The following is a 23,008-nucleotide window of genomic DNA, read 5'->3' on the forward strand; positions in this document are numbered from 1 at the left end:
ATAAAAAAATAATGCAACATAGAAATCACGAAAGTAGCAAAAGAAACCACAAGCTTTGCTAAAGCAAACTTTCATTTGAAACGATATAAAAAATAAAAATAAAGCACAACAGATACTTATGCATGTCGAAAACTAATAAAACAACATGAGATACCAAAAATTCACAAAGATCAAAATACTAATTTGAAAAAAGGTTAACATTTTAGTTATAACTTAATTCGTTACAAGACAAGCTACGAATTCTCCTAATCCCATGCTGAAGGGCCACCAAAGCCGACATCAGCGTCCGAGCTAAGCAACTGCACAGCAGAAGTACCTCTTGTTTTGCTCTTAACTCTCTTCTTTTCCTTTCCAACTGTATCATCTCTATTTTCATTTTTTTCAGTGAAACTAAGAGATACCGTTTCTTCATCATGTTTGACTTTCTTTGACTTTGTTATTGCTTCATCCATTGTGATGCTTCCTTTCGATTTGCGCTTTGACTTCTTGACTGAATCGGAGTTCATTAAAGTGATATTTTCCTCATTATCTGCTTTTGTTGGATTATCAACTACCGTTTTGTTCTCAATATCCGCAGCATCAGCCAAAAGATTATCATCTGCACCAACTGTTGTCGCCTTTTTCATGACTTTATCAATCGGTCTTGCATTGAATATTTGTAAGCTCGGTACAAGATTCTTTATCTGCAGTATTAAAACATTTTATTTCTAGATATGAGCTCTTTTCATTAGGATAAAACAGAAAGTGTGCCTAGAGAATGCAAAGTGTGTGCATCAGACACGTTGCCTGGCGTTCATAGCAGATTTGGGTCAAATTGGATAATTTTTAAAGTGAGTTTAAACAAATCGGGCTGGTAAAACTGGGGAAAAAATACTGTATTTAACATGATTACAAAAACCATAATTTCACAACGATTGTCTTAGTTTTTAACAAAAAACGCTTTTTGATTTTGTATACATTAACAATACACGTTGGACAACTTCCAACCCATCCGACCCTTTTCCTTGATAACGAAATTTTTTATTGGACCCATTTAAGATAAAAGAACCAAATGGACCCATTGAGAGGTTGAAACTTCTAGCTATGCCCTGATAGATTCAAACAAATATTATTATATATTTCCTGCTTGTACACTCAAAATCATGTCAAATACATTTATAAAGTCAAATTTGAACAAATTACTTGACATAGTTGTTTCCCTAATCCTCTTGTCAACAATGTACCACTTACACTGATTAGATCTGAATGAAAATGAAGTAATCAAGATGACTGAGCAAATATTCAAAAATCACTACTCAGTCGGTAATTTTTAGGAAGTAATCAGAAACTCGGGAGTACTCGGATGTTGAACAAGTTTGATTTTGACCAAATTTGACTTTGACCAATTTTGATTGAGTTTTGACAGTTTTTCCAATTAATCCAGAGTTTTGACCAAGTAATCCCGAGTGTTGACCGAGTTTGACCAAGTTTGACCGAGTAATCGATAGACTTCTTTGCCGTACTCCCCGAGTACTCCCAAGTTCTGCAACACTGTGACTGAGTATATGTATACGATTGACATATTTTTTTATCTCTGAGTGTATTTGTGAAACGTATGACAATATCGATATCTCTATGTTGCCTATGTGTGTACTATATAGTATATACAAGTATCATATAAAAAACTCATATGTTGTGACGTATTCTTATAAAATATCAACCCCACCCCAACCCCCCCCCCCCCCCCCCCCCACCCCTCTCTCTCTCTCTCTCTCTCTCTCTCTCTCTCTCTCACTTAGGCTATAAACAGATGCTCATGGTGAAACCGAATGTTACCTTTTTCGCTAATCCATCTTTCTCAGCAACTGGGTTCCCAGCTAGGTTCAGATTTTTCAGATTTGTCAACGAAGAAAGTATCTAAAAATCCATAACAAATCTATAATTTAAAAAAAAAAAAATAATAATAAATAACTACATAATCAAATGAAGATGTTAAAAATAACGGCTGTATGAATTGACTAACCTTAAGATCCGACCACCTCATAATCAAGTTGTTTCCCACATCCAAATTTTGTATCTTTGTATTTCGAGTCAATTCACTTGGGAGAGTCTAACATAATGATCATCCGAGCATATCAGTATAATCAGAGATTGTAAAAGTTAAGTTTTCTATTAGCAGAGAGTACAACTGAGGGTAGGTAATGATGTTTCAAATCAGTACATACGCTACATTACAAATTTGAAAGAACTGCTAGAGGTGACAAAATGGGCGAGTTAGATTTGTAGCGTGATTGTTGAAAGGGTGGTTTTTTCAAGAAGATTTAAAAAAACTAAGTCGTCCGGCCAACATTTTTTGTCACTTACAACTGTATAGAAAAACGTGTTTAATTTGATTAAAGAAAACACCTGTATATATATTCTACTCTAATTCTTGAAGAAAAAGATAAAGGAAAAAGAAAGAAAGAATATACTATCAAGGTTATCAACATTTAAAATTTTAATACACCCTTAGTTTACTTTTATCCCATTCGGCATGTTTGAGTAGGAAAGTGTTTTTACAGGTTTGACCTTTGAGGTTAGGTATAACCCAAAGTAACCCATTTATAAGTAAATGGGTCAAAATTGCCAACTTCTAAAGAAGAATCAAAACATACCCTGATCTCATTGTGAGCAAGCCTGAGCTCTCTCAACTCCGTACAGGACTTGATTGAAGAATCGATGCATTGGATTTTGCAGTTTGATAGGGACAACTACAGTCAAATTTCAACACGTTAATACTACCGAGAAAAAAATAAACAACCCACTAATTTATAAAAGTTTGTACATGTTGCTTACTTTTGTGATTGAATTAACCCTGCTCAGACTTTCACCAATTTTACGAATTGGATTCTTTGAAAGGACTGCAAGTAACACAAAAGATATTTTTAAATTGAGACCGTATTATGCTATATTAGAGAATGATATGAAACAACTCACAACTAATTCCTCAAATAAAAGATATAAACCATGTTTAATAAGGTCAAAAATGAACAACTGATTACAAAGTGGTTCAGTGTGACTTATTTTCCAAATTAATACACAACAAAGTCACAAAACTTAAAGCTTTTCTAAAAGGTAACTACTTTTACTGTCAAATAATTAGATCAGAACCCTGTTAAGTGTTAATATAAAACCAATGACAACCAAGTTAATACTACGGCGGCGGCGGCGGCGGCACAATACCCAATCCCACGGAAGTGGGGTATGGGAGAGGTGGGTGTAGACAATCATTCCTCGTACCCTAGATTAAAAGGAAGTCACTACTCCACCCGCGAGTATAGAACCTGCGACTAGATAAGGTCGTCCCTCCCTCTACTCTAGAGCAAAAGAGATTGCTTCCTAAGGACCTCCGGCCAGAAAATGCTCATAAAAACGAAAAAGAGAGGGCAAATGATACGTACCTGTAAGAGTTATGTGCGCCTAGAAAGATGTAACAATACACAGTAACCATAAAAGATAGCACATATAGCAGTAATACACAACAATAGAGCAAATAGCATGGATAATATAGTGCACATAACCATTTAATTTCAAGTAGACATACAGGCAAACAAAAAAAAACATATATATATATATATACAAGAGAGAGAGAGAGAGAGAGAGATTTAATCAAGTTTTTTGGGGAGAAGTGGGGGGAAGTAATTTTTTTTCGTTTTTTGAAAAAACTTTGTTCACAAACATTATAGATTAGATGAAAATATGAACATTTAAAAAAGACACTTTGTGATGAATGTCATTATTTTGGCGGGAAAACGCTCGAAGAAAAAAATACAAACATTCAATGCATTGAATGTTTTGCTGCTGAGTTAGAAATTAGGGTTTAGAAATTAGGGTTTACAAATTAGGGGGTTATAAATTAGGGTTTAGAAATTAGGGTTTAGGGTTTAGATTGAATATTTTAACACGGACGGTTTAGAGTTTAGGGTTTTGGGTTTTCGGGTTTATAAACCCGAAAACCCAAAACCCAAAACCCTAAATCGGGCTAAATTCGAAAAAAACACTTCACACAAGATGAAAACAAAACGATGCAAATAAACTCAGCAGCAAAATATTCAATGCATTGAATGTTTTAATTTTTTTATTCGAGCGTTTTCCCGCCAAAATAATGACATTCATCACAAAGTGTCTTTTTTAAATGTTCATATATTCATCTAATCTATAATGTTCGTGAACAAAGTTTTTTCAAAAAACGAAAAAAAAAAAAAAAAAAAAATTTGCTTCCCCCTTCCCCAAAAAAGTGCTTCCCTCTTGATTATGACCCTATATATATATATATATATATATATATATATATACAAGACATGCCAAGATACATACACCAAGAATACATGCACTTAGATACATCGATACCTATATAGATACAAGCATATACATCGATACATATATAGTCTAAATACATATACATAGAAACATATACCATGTAGAGGGATATATATAGTGTAGCTACAGAATAACTAGTTATAGTTATATATGTAGTTGTATAATAAATGTATCTAACACATTGAAAAAAAAAAAAAAAAAAAAAACTCTTACGCCTATATTCTATTTCTAAAATGCAAAAAAAAAAAAAAAAAAAAAAAAAAAAAAAAAAAAAAAAAAAAAAGTTTTCCTACTCAATTATACTAATTCTACTCCTCCACATGCTCCTATCAGAAGTCATGTTCTCCGTCAGTAGAAGCTCCTTCATGTCAAGCTTCAATCTATCCTCCATCCTACGTCTACGTCTACCCCTTCTCCTTACGCCGCCAAAGGCGAGGGTCTCGACTCTTCTAACCGGGGCTAAAGGTGGGCGCCTCTTAATATGCCCAAACCATCTAAGTCGTCCTTCCCTTAGTTTGTTGATGATGTTCTCAACTTCCAATTTCTCCCTAAAGACTCCATTTGGTATCATATCTAGCATTGTCTTACCACACGTCCACCTAAGCATCCTCATTTCTGCCACCTCCATCCTCCTCTCTTGGGCCTTCGTCATTGGCCAACACTCCGATCCGTACAACATGGCTGGTCTGATTGCCACCTTGAAGAATTTCCCTTTAAGGGGGACCTTCTTGTCGCACAACACCCCTTTCGCAGCCCTCCACTTCAACCATCCTACTCGTATGCGATGTGTCGCGTCCTCATCTATCCTACCCGAATTGTTAAGCATTGAGCCTAAATATCTAAAGGACTCTTGCGGGGGTAAAATCTGATCCCCAATTCGGGTATCCACTATATCGTCGTGTTCCTCTTCGCTCGTCTTGAAATCGCATCTAAGGTACCCCGATTTAAGTCTGCTAATCCGTAGGCCATTTGATTCTAAGGCGATCCTCCATTGCTCAAGCCTTTTGTTAAGCTCATCCTGGGATTCCGAAACTAATACAATATCGTCGGCGAAAATCAAGCACCATGGGATGTTGTCTTGTATTCTATGAGCCAACTCGTCTAAGATCAAAGCGAAAAGATAAGGGCTAAGGGCAGATCCCTGATGTAAACCTACCTCTACGGGGAAGAACTCTGTGTTTCCTATCGTCGTTCGTACACGAGTCTTCGCCCCATCGTACATATCTTTAATAGATCGTATATATCTACTTGGGACACCCCTAACATTAAGAGTCTTCCAAATCAACTCACGCGGGACACAGTCATAAGCTTTTTCCAAGTCTAAGAACGCCATGTGTAGGTTCTTTTGTTTTTCCCTATACTTCTCCATAAGGCTTCTAACTATGTGAATAACTTCCATCGACGAGCGTCCTGGCATGAAACCGAATTGGTTCTCTGAAACCTTTGTCTCGCGTCGGAGCCTGGTCTCAATCACTCTCTCCCAAAGCTTCATAGTATGACTAAGTAACTTTATGCCTCTATAGTTACTACATATTTGCGCATCTCCCTTGTTCTTGTAAATGGGAATAACCTCACTGAGTCTCCATTCCATAGGCATATTTGCGCTTCTAAACGTCGTGTTGAAAAGGTTTGTCAACCATCTAACCCCATCGCCTCCTAGGCACTTCCACGCCTCAATCGGAATTTGGTCCGGTCCAACTGCTTTGTTTCTCCCCATCTTTCGTAAGGCCAATCTAACTTCCTCCTGGTTGATCCTCGTGCAGAAACAGTTGTTTTGAAACTCTCGAGCCTCATGGGGTTCACCGTTCCACTCTGGTCTTCCCCTACCGAAAAGGGATGCAAAATATTCTTCCCATCTTTTTCTAATAAGGTCTTCTCTCACTATACTTTGACCCGCTACATCCTTGATATATTTGATGTTACGTAAGTCCCTGCTTCTTCGCTCCCTAGCTTTGGATATCCTATATATGTCATTAGCTCCCTCATTAGAGTCTAGTTTCCTATATAAATCTTCATATGCTTTGTCTTTTGCAATTGCTACGGCCTTCTTTGCTTCTGTTTTAGCTTCTTTATATCTTTCTTCTACCCTAGTTCTCTCTTCAGGTGTCCCTTCTCCAAAAGTAATGAGCTCTGTAACATCCCGTTTTTCCCGTACGTGACTAAAGGTACATATTTAACCATTTGTACGTTATGATTCGGAAGCTTATGCGTAATTGTATAGATAAACGTATATATATAATTTATTGTGTGCTAGTTAACATGTGCGTATATAAGTGTACAAATGAGCTTGTGTAGTGTTAGGTCTCGTGAGACTCAGATGTGAGGCTTAGACGTGTATTGGGAACGAGAATGAAGGAATTAGTTGTGGAAACCTTGGAAATTTGACTAACTAGTCGAAGTGGCCAGACCCAGGCGTATGTCGCGCCGCGACAAACGGGTCCGCGCCGCGACCCATCAAGCGTTTCCAGATCAGAACAGGACATAAGCATGGTGAATTTTACTTTGATTCGTCGCGCCGCGACGTTTAGGGCCGCGCCGCGGCAGGCCTGCTGGTCAGGTTCCGGTTTTAGGTTAAATTAAGAGATTTTGAGGGGCAAAATGGTAAATAGACGTATAGATCAGATGGGTGCATTAAATCTGGTCCACTAGTTCATTTATTTCATTTTCCTTTTTCATTTTCTTTCAATTTCTCTCCCAAAACTCTAACACCCATTTGGATTCAAAGTGAGATTGAGAGAGGAAGGATTTAGGGTTAATCCTTGGAGCAAGTATTAAAGTTGTTCCTTGTGACTCTAGCTACGTGGTGATAGTCTCGGTAAGTTCTAACTCTAAGTTTCGAGTTTTAATTGATTATGGCTAGGGTTTTGGTTAATAGAAGCTTGTATGACTCATTTGGGAGTAAAATGGGTGAATTTGGGTTAGGTTGTTGTAATGAAACCCTAATGGCCATAATCTAAGGTTTTGGTCTTGTAATTGTGAGTTTGAAAGTGTTAATGGTATTGTAAGCATTAAACACTTGTTAGAATTGAAAGAGATGTCATTTGGGTCAAGAATGTACTAGTTGACCTAGTTTGGGTAAAATGGGTGTAAATTACCCTAGGTGGATGTCAATTGAGGCTAGTAGACTTTAATGCACTAATGTTGGTAATTAAAGTCGAGTCTTGGCCATTAAGAGGGCGGTTGTGGTGTGGTTGGGTCATTTAATGCAAAATTGAGTCATTAAATGCCCAAGTAAATGTAATGTGGTTAATTCCACTAGTTTATGTATTGAATTGGTACTTAATGTATTAGGTACTTGGCTTTGAAGTTTGGAAGCGATTATTCATCATCCTTGCGTCAAGGTGAGTGGAATAATTATGCGTGAACGTATATAATGTATTTATTTGTGTGGTATGAATGTGGAAGTGTCGCGGTGTTCAAGACACCACATTCTAGGTAACGAGTAGTATTGTCGCGGTGCTTAAGACACTACTCCTTGTGTAATTGACTTGTGGGATTGTCGCGGTGTTTAAGACACCACAATGTCGTGAGAGTGGAAGTGTCGCGGTGTTCAAGACACCACTCATTGTATTGAATGAAGTGTGGATTCGTCGCGGTGTTTAAGACGCCACATTGTTGTAAGGGTGAGTTAGTCGCGGTGTTCAAGACATCACCCGGGGGACTAGTGATTACGCGGTGTATAAGTAACACTAGTGGATGTTATGAACTCCAACGGACTTACATGTACCGTTCTCTTGTATACTTGGTTAACCATGGTTGTGCGAATTGTACTTAGCATATTATATTGTGAACTATATGCTATTATTGTTGCTAGCGTAATGTGGAACGTGGATAGTAGTTTATGCATGATGGATTGCATGTTTGTTGAATTGCTAGCTCGTATGTGGTATTGTGTAAGTGTATGCAAGTAAGTAGGTTATATATGATCATGTATAATTATTGCATTCACTAAGCGTTAGCTTACCCCTCTCGTTGTTTATCTTTTTAGTTGCAGGCGAGGATAAAGGGAAGGGGATTGTCGGACACTAGATGTCCTTGATGATGTGCTTGTAGGAGCTTCTGGAAGTTGACCACCTTTTGGGTAGTTTAGTCCCAAACCATGCTCGTTGGGTCGTTTGGTTTATAAACTATCATTGTATTCGGTCAAACTTATATTTACTTAACTAATGGCCTTTGTGCCCTTTTGTAAACATTGGTAATGGTTGTATGGTTTAATGGAACTTGTGATTTGGTCTACATATTTAATTGGCGCGTAAATGTGTATTATAAAAAAAAAAAATTATCGTACGGAGTACGGGTTGGGTTGTTTCAAGTGGTATCAGAGCATGGTCTAAGGGATTTAGGCGACTTGAGATAGGTGCCTAGACTTAGACTTTTATGTGTATGCGCTTTTAGGCGGGACTTGTACGACTTCGGGTCGAATCGGGAATGGTAGTGCGTAGGTTTATATGAACTAACCATGCACTCATTGTTTTGTGTTGTAGTTGGAATCATCAAGCGAGATAGACGTTGTACTAGCAAGTTAATGCGACGTGCTCGTGTAGCAATGACTAGCTACCCTTGCTACGGGTGCAAATCGTGTCAAACGAGCGATGTATGACGATTGTTGAGCGAGATGGGGTGGTATGGTATATATGTGTCATGTCTTTGGTTTCGTTGTTTAATCTTTCCCGTTTTATAGAATGAAGATGAGAAACGGACACGACACCGATAATGGGGGCACGAGCGAGGACCCCGAGTTCACGGCCAAGGTTGAGGCCATCTTTCAACGCCAAAGGGCGGATTTTCTTGTTGATATTAAGAAGATGTTTCTAGACACTATTGAAGAACAAGTCGTCGATATGGTTAAGGAACAAATTAAAATTGTTCTTCAAGAAGAGAATGTGGGGAGGCGAGACTTTTTCTTTAAGAACTTCAAGGATGCTCAACCTCCTACCTTTGATGGTGAACGGGACCCACTTAAGAGTGCCCGGTTTATCTCCGATATGGAGGGGGCTTTTCGTACATGTGAGTGCCCTAACGCTAAAAAGACAAGGTATGGTTGTAGCATGCTAAGAGGTGATGCCAAGCTATGGTGGGATGCAAAGATTCAAGTCTATGGCGAAGAACAATGCATGGACTTTTCTTGGGATGAGTTTAAGGTGGAATTTTTCGAAGAATACCGAACTTCGGCCGATCTCACTAGGCTTAAGGACGAGCTACGTTCTTTAAGGCAAGGGTCAATGGATTTGAACACTCTCAAATCCGTGTTTTTGTCTAAGACTCAATTTTGCCCGGAGTATGTCGGGAATGATAAGATGTTAAAGGAAGATTTTTATCGGATCTTGAATGATAGTTATCAAGAGAAGATAAGTGTGAATGTGGTGAAAAGCTTTGATGAATTGTTTAACATGGCCAAGGGCTTCGAGGCGCTTGTGATGAGGAAGAATAGCCTTACCTTGGGCAAGAAAAAGTTTGAAGCTACTAGTCAATCTAATTTTTCTAGCAAGAAGTTTAAGAAAGGCTCCGAGAGTGTGGGGAGTGTGAAGAAAGGTGCTTCGGGGGATTTCCCCTATTCTTGTCATAATTGTGGGCGAAGGGGACATATGGCCCGTGATTGCACCAAACCATCTTCTACTACAAAATTCACTTGTTACAATTGTGGGAAGGAAGGACACAAGAAGACCGAGTGTCCCGAGTTGGTTAATGATCATGTCAAGCGGTTAGAGAAGGCGGCGGGTACGGGCCGGGGTCGAAATTATTTGATGACTAATGATGAAGCTAAACAATCGAACGAAGTTGTCTCAGGTACTTTCTTGATTAACTCTAAACCGGCTAAGATATTATTTGATAGCGGTGCTAATTTGTCTTTTGTGTCGCCTCGATTTGTATCTAAGTTAAATAAACCGCTAGTTAAGTTGAGTCGTCCGGTTGAAGTCGAAATAGCGGATGGCAAGACGGCGCTAGTGGTTGATGCTTGTAAGAATTGTGATGTTGTGTTTGGTACCGAAACGTTTAAAATTGACCTCATTCCGATGACTTTGGGTGAGTTCGATATTGTTGTTGGTATGGATTGGCTCGATCGTTATAGAGCCGATATTGCATGCCATGATAAGTTCATTCGTGTTAGGACCCCAAGTGGGGGAGAGTTGATTATTCATGGCGATAGACGGAGAAGACTCGTACCATTGTGCACTTATGCAAGGGCACGACGTTTTCGCAAGAGCGGTGCCTTGTTTTATCTTGCTCACGTAGTTGATACTCGTGATGAGCCACCACCTATTCGTAAGATTCCGGTGGTTAACGAATTTGAAGATGTCTTTCCGGATGAATTACCGGGTGTTCCGGAGGAAAGACAAGTCGAATTTCGCATCGAGTTGGTTCCGGGAGCTACTCCCATTGCTAAAACCCCTTATCGTTTAGCGCCGACGGAGATGCAAGAATTGCTTAATCAAACCCAAGAGTTGCTTGAGAAGGGTTTCATTCGACCAAGCTCCTCGCCGTGGGGTGCTCCGGTTTTGTTTGTGAAAAAGAAAGATGGAAGCATGCGAATGTGCATCGACTATAGGGAGTTGAATAAAGTGACGATCAAGAATCGTTATCCATTACCTCGGATCGACGATTTATTTGATCAACTCCAAGGTGCCACGTATTTTTCTAAGATCGATTTACGGTCCGGCTATCATCAAGTGCGGGTCCGTGAGGAAGACATCGAGAAAACGGCCTTTCGGACGCGTTACGGGCATTATGAGTTTGTGGTTATGCCTTTTGGTCTCACGAATGCACCGGCGGCATTCATGGATTTAATGAACCGAGTGTGCCAACCTATGTTGGACAAGTCGGTAATCGTGTTCATTGATGACATACTCGTTTATTCCAAGAGTATGAAGGAACATGAACACCATTTACGTGAAGTGTTGAAGACGTTGCGAAGGGAGAAATTGTATGCTAAGTTCTCCAAATGTGAATTTTGGCTAAGGGAAGTTCAATTCCTTGGTCATATTGTGAATCAAGAAGGTATTATGGTAGACCCGGGGAAGATCGAAACGGTGAAAAGTTGGAGTCGACCGACTACGCCTACGGAAATCCGAAGTTTTCTCGGATTGGCCGGTTATTATCGTCGGTTTATTCAAGACTTTTCTAAGATTGCTTCTCCTTTGACGAAGTTGACGAGGAAGAATGTTAAATTTAATTGGGAAAATGAACAAGAAGTCGCCTTTCAATTGTTGAAAGAGAAGTTATGTCAAGCTCCGGTGTTGGTGTTACCGGAAGGGATTGAAGACATGGTGGTTTATTGTGATGCTTCGTTGAATGGACTCGGGTGTGTTCTGATGCAAAGAGGTAAAGTCATCGCTTATGCCTCTCGACAATTAAAAGAACACGAGACGAGGTACCCGACTCATGATTTAGAGATGGCGGCGGTTGTGCATGCGTTGAAAATTTGGCGCCATTACTTGTATGGTGTCAAGTGTACGATATATTCGGATCACAAGAATTTGAAACATCTCTTTACTCAACGAGATTTGAATTATCGTCAACGTAGGTGGATGGATGTAGTGAAAGATTATGATTGCGTGATACTTTATCATCCGGGTAAGGCGAACGTTGTTGCGGACGCCTTGAGTCGAAAGAGTACACATCCGGCGATAAAGGTGGGATCGTTACGTTTGATTATCACTAATGACTTTCTTGAAAAGATGGGTGAAGATCAAATAGAGGCTTATGTTCACAATAAGCACACGGAACGAATCGTTGGCCAATCGGAGTTCATTACAATGGGCCCGCGTGGCTTGTTGTCCTTTCAAGGAAGGGTGTGGATACCCAAGATGGGGGATTGCCGGCGAATGCTACTTGATGAAGCACATAAGTCCAAGTATTCCATTCATCCGGGTGCAACGAAAATGTACTATGATTTGAAGAAAGATTATTGGTGGCCCGGCATGAAACGTGATGTGGTTAAGTATGTTGAACAATGCGTCACGTGCTTGCAAGTCAAAGCCGAACACCAAAAGCCTTACGGTAAGTTACAACCATTGGAAGTCCCGAAATGGAAATGGGAGCACATTACCATGGACTTTATTACCAAGTTACCGAAGACGGCGCGAACCCAATACGATACGATTTGGGTGATTGTTGATAGATTGACGAAGAGTGCCTTGTTTCTTCCCATTCGGGAAACGATATCATCGGAGACTTTAGCTAAGTTGTTTATAAAGGAGGTGATATCAAGACATGGGGTTCCGGTATCTATTGTTTCAGATCGAGATACTCGCTTTACATCTCGGTTTTGGAACAAGTTTCATGAAGATATGGGTACTCAATTGAAAATGAGCACGGCGTATCATCCTCAAACGGACGGTCAAACCGAGCGTACTAACCAAACGCTAGAGGATATGTTAAGGGCGTGTATTATTGATTTTGGTGGAAGTTGGGACGAGCACTTACCCTTGGTGGAATTCTCGTACAATAATAGTTATCATACTAGTATCGGGATGCCACCGTATGAAATGCTTTATGGGCGAAGATGTCGAACTCCAATTTGTTGGGGTGAAGTGGGTCAAAAGGAAATCGGGAGTATCGATTTGGTTTTGGAGACGAATAGTAAAATTGAAATGATTCGGGCTCGACTTAAAGCGGCGCAAGATAGACAAAAGTCTTATGCCGATAAAGGTAGAAGAACGATTGAGTTTCAAGAAGGTGATATGGTGATGCTTAAGGTTTCTCCATGGAAGGGTGTGTTTCGGTTTAGAAAGCGAGGAAAGTTAGCTCCTCGGTTTATTGGTCCTTTCAAGGTATTGGCACGTGTTGGTGAGGTTGCTTATCGATTAGAGTTACCCGAAGAACTTGCGGGAATTCATAATACGTTCCATGTTTCCCATCTTCGCAAGTGTCTTGTGGATGACTCGACTTGGGTGCCATTGGATGAGATTACTTTGAATAACAAGTTAGAGTATGCGGAAGAACCGGTTGCAATCCTTGATGAAAAGGTTAAGATGTTGCGGAACAAGGAAGTTAGAACCTTCAAAGTGCAATGGCGACATCGAAAGGGTTCCGAGTTTACATGGGAATCCGAAGAGTTTGCTTTGGTTTATCTTCCGGCTTGTCATGCGGCTTGGATCGCGAGGACGCGCTCCGATCTAAGTGGGGGAGAGTTGTAACATCCCGTTTTTCCCGTACGTGACTAAAGGTACATATTTAACCATTTGTACGTTATGATTCGGAAGCTTATGCGTAATTGTATAGATAAACGTATATATATAATTTATTGTGTGCTAGTTAACATGTGCGTATATAAGTGTACAAATGAGCTTGTGTAGTGTTAGGTCTCGTGAGACTCAGATGTGAGGCTTAGACGTGTATTGGGAACGAGAATGAAGGAATTAGTTGTGGAAACCTTGGAAATTTGACTAACTAGTCGAAGTGGCCAGACCCAGGCGTATGTCGCGCCGCGACAAACGGGTCCGCGCCGCGACCCATCAAGCGTTTCCAGATCAGAACAGGACAAGCATGGTGAATTTTACTTTGATTCGTCGCGCCGCGACGTTTAGGGCCGCGCCGCGGCAGGCCTGCTGGTCAGGTTCCGGTTTTAGGTTAAATTAAGAGATTTTGAGGGGCAAAATGGTAAATGGACGTATAGATCAGATGGGTGCATTAAATCTGGTCCACTAGTTCATTTATTTCATTTTCCTTTTTCATTTTCTTTCAATTTCTCTCCCAAAACTCTAACACCCATTTGGATTCAAAGTGAGATTGAGAGAGGAAGGATTTAGGGTTAATCCTTGGAGCAAGTATTAAAGTTGTTCCTTGTGACTCTAGCTACGTGGTGATAGTCTCGGTAAGTTCTAACTCTAAGTTTCGAGTTTTAATTGATTATGGCTAGGGTTTTGGTTAATAGAAGCTTGTATGACCCATTTGGGAGTAAAATGGGTGAATTTGGGTTAGGTTGTTGTAATGAAACCCTAATGGCCATAATCTAGGGTTTTGGTCTTGTAATTGTGAGTTTGAAAGTGTTAATGGTATTGTAAGCATTAAACACTTGTTAGAATTGAAAGAGATGTCATTTGGGTCAAGAATGTACTAGTTGACCTAGTTTGGGTAAAATGGGTGTAAATTACCCTAGGTGGATGTCAATTGAGGCTAGTAGACTTTAATGCACTAATGTTGGTAATTAAAGTCGAGTCTTGGCCATTAAGAGGGCGGTTGTGGTGTGGTTGGGTCATTTAATGCAAAATTGAGTCATTAAATGCCCAAGTAAATGTAATGTGGTTAATTCCACTAGTTTATGTATTGAATTGGTACTTAATGTATTAGGTACTTGGCTTTGAAGTTTGGAAGCGATTATTCATCATCCTTGCGTCAAGGTGAGTGGAATAATTATGCGTGAACGTATATAATGTATTTATTTGTGTGGTATGAATGTGGAAGTGTCGCGGTGTTCAAGACACCACATTCTAGGTAACGAGTAGTATTGTCGCGGTGCTTAAGACACTACTCCTTGTGTAATTGACTTGTGGGATTGTCGTGTTGTTTAAGACACCACAATGTCGTGAGAGTGGAAGTGTCGCGGTGTTCAAGACACCACTCATTGTATTGAATGAAGTGTGGATTCGTCGCGGTGTTTAAGACGCCACATTGTTGTAAGGGTGAGTTAGTCGCGGTGTTCAAGACATCACCCGGGGGACTAGTGATTACGCGGTGTATAAGTAACACTAGTGGATGTTATGAACTCCAACGGACTTACATGTACCGTTCTCTTGTATACTTGGTTAACCATGGTTGTGCGAATTGTACTTAGCATATTATATTGTGAACTATATGCTATTATTGTTGCTAGCGTAATGTGGAACGTGGATAGTAGTTTATGCATGATGGATTGCATGTTTGTTGAATTGCTAGCTCGTATGTGGTATTGTGTAAGTGTATGCAAGTAAGTAGGTTATATATGATCATGTATAATTATTGCATTCACTAAGCGTTAGCTTACCCCTCTCGTTGTTTATCTTTTTAGTTGCAGGCGAGGATAAAGGGAAGGGGATTGTCGGACACTAGATGTCCTTGATGATGTGCTTGTAGGAGCTTCTGGAAGTTGACCACCTTTTGGGTAGTTTAGTCCCAAACCATGCTCGTTGGGTCGTTTGGTTTATAAACTATCATTGTATTCGGTCAAACTTATATTTACTTAACTAATGGCCTTTGTGCCCTTTTGTAAACATTGGTAATGGTTGTATGGTTTAATGGAACTTGTGATTTGGTCTACATATTTAATTGGCGCGTAAATGTGTATTATAAAAAAAAAAATTATCGTACGGAGTACGGGTTGGGTTGTTTCAAGCTCCCTAAACCTCATCTCATCTGCTTTAACGCAACTTTCGTTTGGACATCGTCACTAAGCCACCACGACTCTCTTCTACTCTTATGGGCTCTCTATGTCCCTATTGCCACTCCTAAGGTCTCTTTTGCCACATCTCTTATAGTGGACGCCATGCGATTCCATATCTGGTCTGCGTCAGTAGGGCAACGTTATCCCCTTCTACACTCAATCTATCAACAACAGTCGCTCTAAAAGTCTCCGCATTCGCTTCATAGAGGTTCTTCCAAAGGATTCTAGGTTGTACAGCCCTAGCCCTCCTGCCAACCCTTCCCCTAGTGACTAGGTCCATAACCAGCAATCTGTGCTGGGAGGAGCACGTCAGAGCTGGAAGGACCTTACAGTCCCTACAGGTCCTAAGTTCCCCTTTACGAAGAAGCAAAAAGTCAATCTGGGTGCTACGACCCTCGCTATGGAAAGTGGCTAACTGAGCATCCCTCTTCTTGAAGAAAGAGTTTGCTACCACCAACTCGTGGGCAATGGCAAACTCAAGAATAGAGCGCCCCTCTTCATTTCTAGGACCAAACCCAAAGCCCACATGGGCTCCCTCATAACCTTCTGCCTGCGCTCCTATATGTCCATTCAGATCACCACCTATAATCAGTCGATGATCAGCTGGGCACCCCCTTCACCACCTCATCTAACAATTCCCAGAAACTCTTCTTTTCTGCATCACCTAAACCCGCATGAGGTGCGTATGCACTAATGATCGTGAAAGTCTCCTCCTTAATAATTAAACTAACCGACATAATCCTATCGCTAAACCTGCCCACGTCAACAACGTTATCTTTATGAAGTTTTCCAAAAAAGATACCTACCCCGTACCGTGCTATCCTAGAACCCGAGTACCACAACTTATAGTCCTCAATCTCTATCGCCTCTTCACCCGTCCATCTAGTCTCTTGAACACACACAATGTCTACATTACATTTAAGAAAGGTATCAGCGAGCTCATTCCTCTTACCAGTCAAGGTTCCTATATTCCAGCTACCCACTCTAATCCTACCAAGGGTGGCTACCCTACAACCACCTCTAACACCTCTAAGCCTACCCGCCCCTAAATTAGGAGATCATGACCAAGTATTAATCAGCTATATACCAAGTATTTGCATAAAAATATATCGTAATCTTGTTCATACCTAAGGTATTCAATTCTTTCATCTTATCAAGCTTGCAAATAGAAACAATCTCATTGTCTGTCAAAAATAGAGCGAAGTATTAGTCTCATAAAAAATAGAGACAGCCCAAAAAACATACCAAAAACTTAAAATTCAAATGAGTGTTACCGTTCAAGATTAATGCACGTAATCTCACAAGAGTGCTGACCTCATCCATTGATTGGATCATGTTGTTGCCAGCATTAAGTACCTAATTTACATAATATACCAAACTTTTTAGTTTCTTAACGTCGTTTATTTTATTATTATTATTTTTTTTATATCCCAAGTTCAGCAATTAGTCTTCAAGATCTGAAACTGCATTCCTTTATATCACTGCAACATAACTCAATATGAAACAAATGCAACTCACCGTAAGATTGATACACCCTTCAATGCCTTTTAAACTTCGAAGCTTGTTCTGTTTAACCGATAACCATTTCAAATTCACACATGGCTTCAATCCCTGGTTTATAAATAAATTTATAAATACAAATTACAAAATAACAGAAATTTAAATCATCTTCAACAACAAAGACAACAAAAGTAACAACATTTCAGCATTATAACATCCAATAATGTACGAGTATCATTTAAGGCTGTAACTGAAACTTCAAGCATTTTTTATTTATTTTTTATTTTATTTTTTTTTTTTTGGACAGAAACCACCCACGCGTTATCTCCTACACATTTAACTCAAATTCATAAATATATGTATATAACAGAACATGTAAAAAAAGTCTTGAAATTTATTACTCGTATATTTGTTAAGTGAAATACCTCAAGATATGACAAATTGTTAAAGGTAAGGTCCAACTTCTCCAACTTTTTGAATTCAGACAAGCAGGAAACCTAATAATAAACATTAAACATACCAAAGTAACAAGAAGGTGCGATGAAAATTTATAATAAATAAAATAAACTTATAGAATTTTATAATAATAAAAGTTTAAAATAGAAATTAAGAGGAAGTGCAAGTACATCGGAAAGAGCTCTGTGTGTGAAAGTAATAGAGGAAAGGGAGTTAGGATCAGTTGTATTGTGTTCTTTCAAAACCTGTTTCGAGGTTAAAGCTTTCATTCTTACTACGACAGACAACGAAGAAGGGTTCTCGTTTGGGACTGTATTTGTTTGGGTTTTAAGTTTAAACCCTAGTTGTTTATTTTGTGTTTTGCTGTGTAAAATAAAATAAACCTCGTGAAATAAAAAACATATAAAAAAACTAATTGTAGAGTTATTATAAATAAAAAAACCATATACCGTATCAATAGAATTGTAAAAGTAACACAATAACAATAATACAATAATAATTTGCTATAATTAACAATACTGATACTGATTCTAATTTTTGTTAATTTTTTTTTTTTTTTTTTGAAAAGCAAAGGTATATTTAATCAAACGAAAAATCACAAACTGTACATGGGGATATCAAGAGAAGTATCCAAGCAACCTCAATTGAAACCTATTCTACAAGCTAAGCACTTTCTAATACATATGTACAACAGGCCCTATCGAAAAAACATAAGACCAACTCGAAGAAAACTATGATTTGATCTGATCTGCAACTGGAGCTTCAACCGATCCCATTATGGTTTGGAACAAATGAACTGCAACTTCTTGGGCATGTAAACCATTGTTGCCATTTGAAGTTCAATTTCTTTGATCTTTTGGTTGACCACTCAAAACTTTTGGATTGGATCTCGATGAGTATATTAGGACTCGATGATACTTTGTTACGAAAGATTTTTTTGTTTCGATTCTTTCATATTAAGTATCCACTCACCCACTTGACGGCTTGCCAAATCTATTAATATTACCCGAACCGTGTAATGGGGAAGAGTCTCTGAATATGTCTTCGATAGAGAGTGTTGTCACATTACCAAGTCCCCACCAATTAAAAACCTGAACCCAAATATCCATTGCGTATTTGCAAAAGATAAGCACGTGTTCTACAGTCTCTAGTCCGTCATCACACATGGGATACCTCACCGAGTTGAGGTCGATACCTTTTTTATAAAACTCAACCCGGGCCGGGATTCTTTTACGTAATGACCTCCATGCAAATAATTCTATTTTCCTGGGTACCAATTTATTTCTTGCAGTTTCCTTAGCCTGAAACAAGTGATGCAGTAGTTTAGAATCAATTTCGGTTGCCATAATACTAGTCTTGAACACCCATTGTCATTCATGAGCCATTTCCACTTGTCGGTGTTGCCGCAATCAACAGAAGCATACTCAAAAAATGATTCTAGCATCTCACAATCAGCACTCGATCTACCAAATAACGGTCTAGTCCATTGCCACAGAAAGCTTGTACAGGCATTGCTCCAACTGACCTTATTGCATACAAGTGCCATTTTTACAGTTTCAAGTTGGAATAATCTTGGAAATCGAACTTTAAAACATACGTCACCATGCCAAGTATCTTCCCAAAACAACGTGTCACTATCATTACCAATTGTTTTCACAAAAGAGGAATTAAGTGCGACACCCACATTAGAAAGAGTACTATCAAGACGGAAAATTGAGGACACGAAGTATTAAAATTAGAGAACTCATTACCACCCAACCCTTCTGTCCCGACCATATATGCTTTTGATGATTCTCACCCAAAAGGCCTTGTTTTCGACCCGAAAACGCCACCACCATTTACACATTAAAGCCAAGTTTTTGGCCATCAAAGAATCCACATTTAAACCCCCCGACCCATAAGGAAAAAGAATGTCATCCCATTTGACCCAAGCTATTTTGTTGACTTCACCCGCCCTGCCCCAAAAAAACTTACGCCTTAGGCTTTCGAGAAGGTTGATGATGCATGTAGGAGCACGAAAGAGGGAGAAGCAGTACAACGGTAAGCTAGTGAGGACCGATTTGATGAGGGTTAATCTTCCCCCGAACGGGACTGACCTAGCCTTCCACTCCGCGAATCTAGTGTGGAATTTTTCAATTATCGGCTTCCAATCATTTAACTTATTCATCCTCGAACCTACCGGGAGACTCGGGTATAAGAAAGGGAGGTGTCCATCTTTACAACCCAATGTTAAAGCACAATTTTCGGTTTCTAATCTACTAACACCGATGCCATATAAAGTACATTTTGACAAATTGATCTTTAAACCCGACATTAGTTCAAAACATTCAAGCAACTTCATGACATTACGGATATTTCTTCCACCCCACACACCTATAAACATAGTGTCGTCAGCAAATTGGAGGTGGGAGAGAAGTATTTTTTCCCAGCCAATTTCTACTCCTATAAAAAAACCCGTGTTCACAAGTAGCTTTAGCAAGTAGATTCAATCCTTCTCCGGCAATGATGAAAAGGAATGGTGAAAGAGGATCGCCCTGCCTTATGCCTCTTTCAAGTGAGAATTTCGATGTGGGAGATTTGTTAACAAGCACTGAACCCGTAGCAGATTTAAGACAAGCCACAATCCATTTTTGCGATTTCAATCCGAAACTCATAAGCTCCATCACCTCTAATAAGTAGCTCTAGTTTACACTATCAAATGCCTTTTCAAAGTCAATTTTGAAAATGAAACTTTTTTGTTTTCTTTTCTTTAAGTTAGCGACAACTTCATTCAATATTAAGACACCATCAAGAATCGACCGCCCTTTAATGTACGCACTTTTCTCTACTCCTATGATCTTAGCAATAACACCCCCGAGCCTGTTTGATAAAATCTTTGATAAGATTTTATAATATGATCCTATTAGACTAATCGGTCTATAAGCACGGGGAGTGGAGGGGTCTTTTTTTCTTCGGGAGTAGCGTGAGAAAAGAAGCATTACACCCTTTAGAAATCTTTCCTCTCTCCCAAAACCACCTGAATGCCTTCATGAGATCATCTTTTAAGATGGGCCAATACTTCTTAAAAATTTAAAATTGAAACCATCCGGTCCGGGGCTATAGAGCCACCACAATCATTTACAGCAGCTCACGCTTCCTTCTCGAGTATTGGTGATTCTAGATTGTTAGCTTCTTCTCTTGAAATTCTGTTGGAAATGGGGTTATAAAAACATGACCGAACCCCATTTGAGCTGCTAAATAGCTCCTTGTAATATCTTATCACTTCATCCTTTATGACCCCGGATCTTCTTGCCATACTCCATTAACCAAGAAACCTCTTATCACACCCCCAGTTAAACAGCATGTGTCTCACCCCAAATAAGTAAGTTTGCTAGCAATAAAGAGAGGGGCTATGAGTTCACCTTAGTAAGTAGAGAGATGGTTATTCCTCGGAATAGAAAGTTGGATGAATGTAAGCAGAAAGTCAACATAATGACATTTAAGAATAGTTAAGTGTTTTGCCCATGTTTAAGTTTAGGTATGAAAGTGTTTTAAGTATAGTTCCTTTTACTAAGTTTCCCTTCCTAGTAAGTTTCCATTTTTAGAAAGTTTCCATTTTTAATAAGTTTATAATTAGAAAGTTCCTATTTTTAAAAGTGTTTCCATTTTAGGATATTTGCCATACTAGATATACTTCCAATCACCCCTTTCCCTTCGAATGGCCATTTCAGGTCTAGGGGCTTGAGATATAGGATCCTTTAAATCGGAAAATCCAAACCCTTCCGCCTAGAGTTTCGTAGAAACCATTCGTCAAGAAAGTTCGAAGATCTATATATATCCAATATATATCCCAAAACGTTTATATGTGTTATAATATAAGTAGTAGGTTATAAGTGTTAGTAATAGTAATAGTGTACATATGTTAAATAATAGTATAAGTAATATTAGGGTTTCATTAATTAATTAGGGTTAATTAATTAAAGTAGTATTTTAATGATTAGGGTTTAGTAATAAATGTTTAGGTTTAGGGTTTAGTGTAGTAATGATTAAGTAATGATTAGGGTTTTAATTAATTAAGGTAGTATTAGGGTTTTAGGGTTTTAATTAATGTATTAGGGTTTAGTAAATTAGGATTTAGTGTGTGTGTGTATATATATATATATATATATATATATATATATATATATATATATATATATATATATATATAATTCGTGTATATGTATATATATATATTATTTTTTTTATATGTACCGAATGTATATGTATATATATTAAAATATTTTTTTTACATGTATGTATATATGTATCGATTGGTATATGTATGTATATATATATATATATATATATATATATATATATATATATATATATATATATATATATATATATATATATATATATATATATGTTTATTTTGTTTCCATAATTAACACAAACAAATCTTTATCTAATCACCTAGGTTTTAAAGATCAAACTTCATTTTCCCTTTTTTTTTCTTTTGGTCGACATACATATACATACATATTTAAAAAAAAAAAAAACTTTTCATGTATATATAGATCTAGGTGTGTTTATGTATGAATGAGTTATAATCATGAATATGAATTAAACAAAATCAAAGATTATGTAGATAGTTTAGGGTTTATGTTTATACCTTTGAAGATTCGAAGATGACTAACAAAGAAAAGATGAACACGATGAAGATTGAAGATCAAAGCCTTAAAAAACTTGAAGAACACCTTGAAGATTCTTGAAGAACACGAAGAACGCTTGAAGATCACTTGCAAAACCCTTGAAGATTGTTGATGATTTTCGATGGTGATGATGATGATGGTTTCGGTTTTGGCCGAAAACAAGAGGGAGGGAGAGAGATTTTTGGGAGAGAATTGTTGTTGTGATTTGGTACAATGAAAAGGTTTAGGTTAGGCCTCTATTTATAGGAGTGTTAGGAAAATTCTAGAATTAGGGTTTAATTAGGAATTACTTAGGGAACAAGTTGGACTTGAAGAGGAAGTAAGGGTGGTGATGGGAGCCGAAATTTAGAGGGGTATTTTAGGTAACTCATATTATTATTATTTTTTTAAAATTCGGCTAGGGCATTTTTAGGGTTAGGGTTTAACTTTTTCACTTTAAACCTTGCACTTTAATTTAGCTTAAATGGTTCATTAATTATCCAAGTTTATTTATTTTAAGTACACAAGTTTTAAAGTTATTTGATTATTCTCAAAAGTTAATAAGCTCATTATTTTTATCTTTTATTAATTTGTTAATTATTACCTAAAGTTAATTGATATAATTCTTAACAATCATTAATTAAAGTTTAATTATTAAGTTTAATTATTTAGTTGGGCATTTAATAAGGAAAATATGGAA

At 38.2% G+C, this 23,008-nt stretch overlaps 2 protein-coding genes across 2 annotated transcripts; both read right to left on the reverse strand.

Annotated features, from left to right (window-relative positions):
* Positions 1–125: 125 nt before the first annotated feature.
* Positions 126–18,009, reverse strand: LOC139897457 (uncharacterized). Its single transcript, XM_071880158.1, has 10 exons — positions 17,824–18,009; positions 17,623–17,694; positions 17,216–17,308; positions 16,972–17,053; positions 16,825–16,881; positions 2,815–2,879; positions 2,634–2,729; positions 2,003–2,089; positions 1,816–1,896; positions 126–683 (listed from the first exon to the last, which is right to left on the reverse strand). Exons 1-10 carry the CDS (start codon positions 17,920–17,922, stop codon positions 246–248), a joined length of 1,170 nt encoding a protein of 389 aa, XP_071736259.1. The 5' UTR covers positions 17,923–18,009; the 3' UTR covers positions 126–245.
* A 612-nt stretch (positions 18,010–18,621) lies between these two features.
* On the reverse strand, positions 18,622–19,199 carry LOC139901093 (uncharacterized). The gene is made up of 2 exons (XM_071883832.1): positions 19,005–19,199; positions 18,622–18,954 (listed from the first exon to the last, which is right to left on the reverse strand). Exons 1-2 carry the CDS (start codon positions 19,197–19,199, stop codon positions 18,622–18,624), a joined length of 528 nt encoding a protein of 175 aa, XP_071739933.1.
* Between the last annotated feature and the right edge of the window lie 3,809 nt (positions 19,200–23,008).

The sequence above is a fragment of the Rutidosis leptorrhynchoides genome, chromosome 3 (genome assembly GCF_046630445.1).
Source record: "Rutidosis leptorrhynchoides isolate AG116_Rl617_1_P2 chromosome 3, CSIRO_AGI_Rlap_v1, whole genome shotgun sequence".
Lineage (NCBI taxonomy): Eukaryota > Viridiplantae > Streptophyta > Magnoliopsida > Asterales > Asteraceae > Rutidosis > Rutidosis leptorrhynchoides.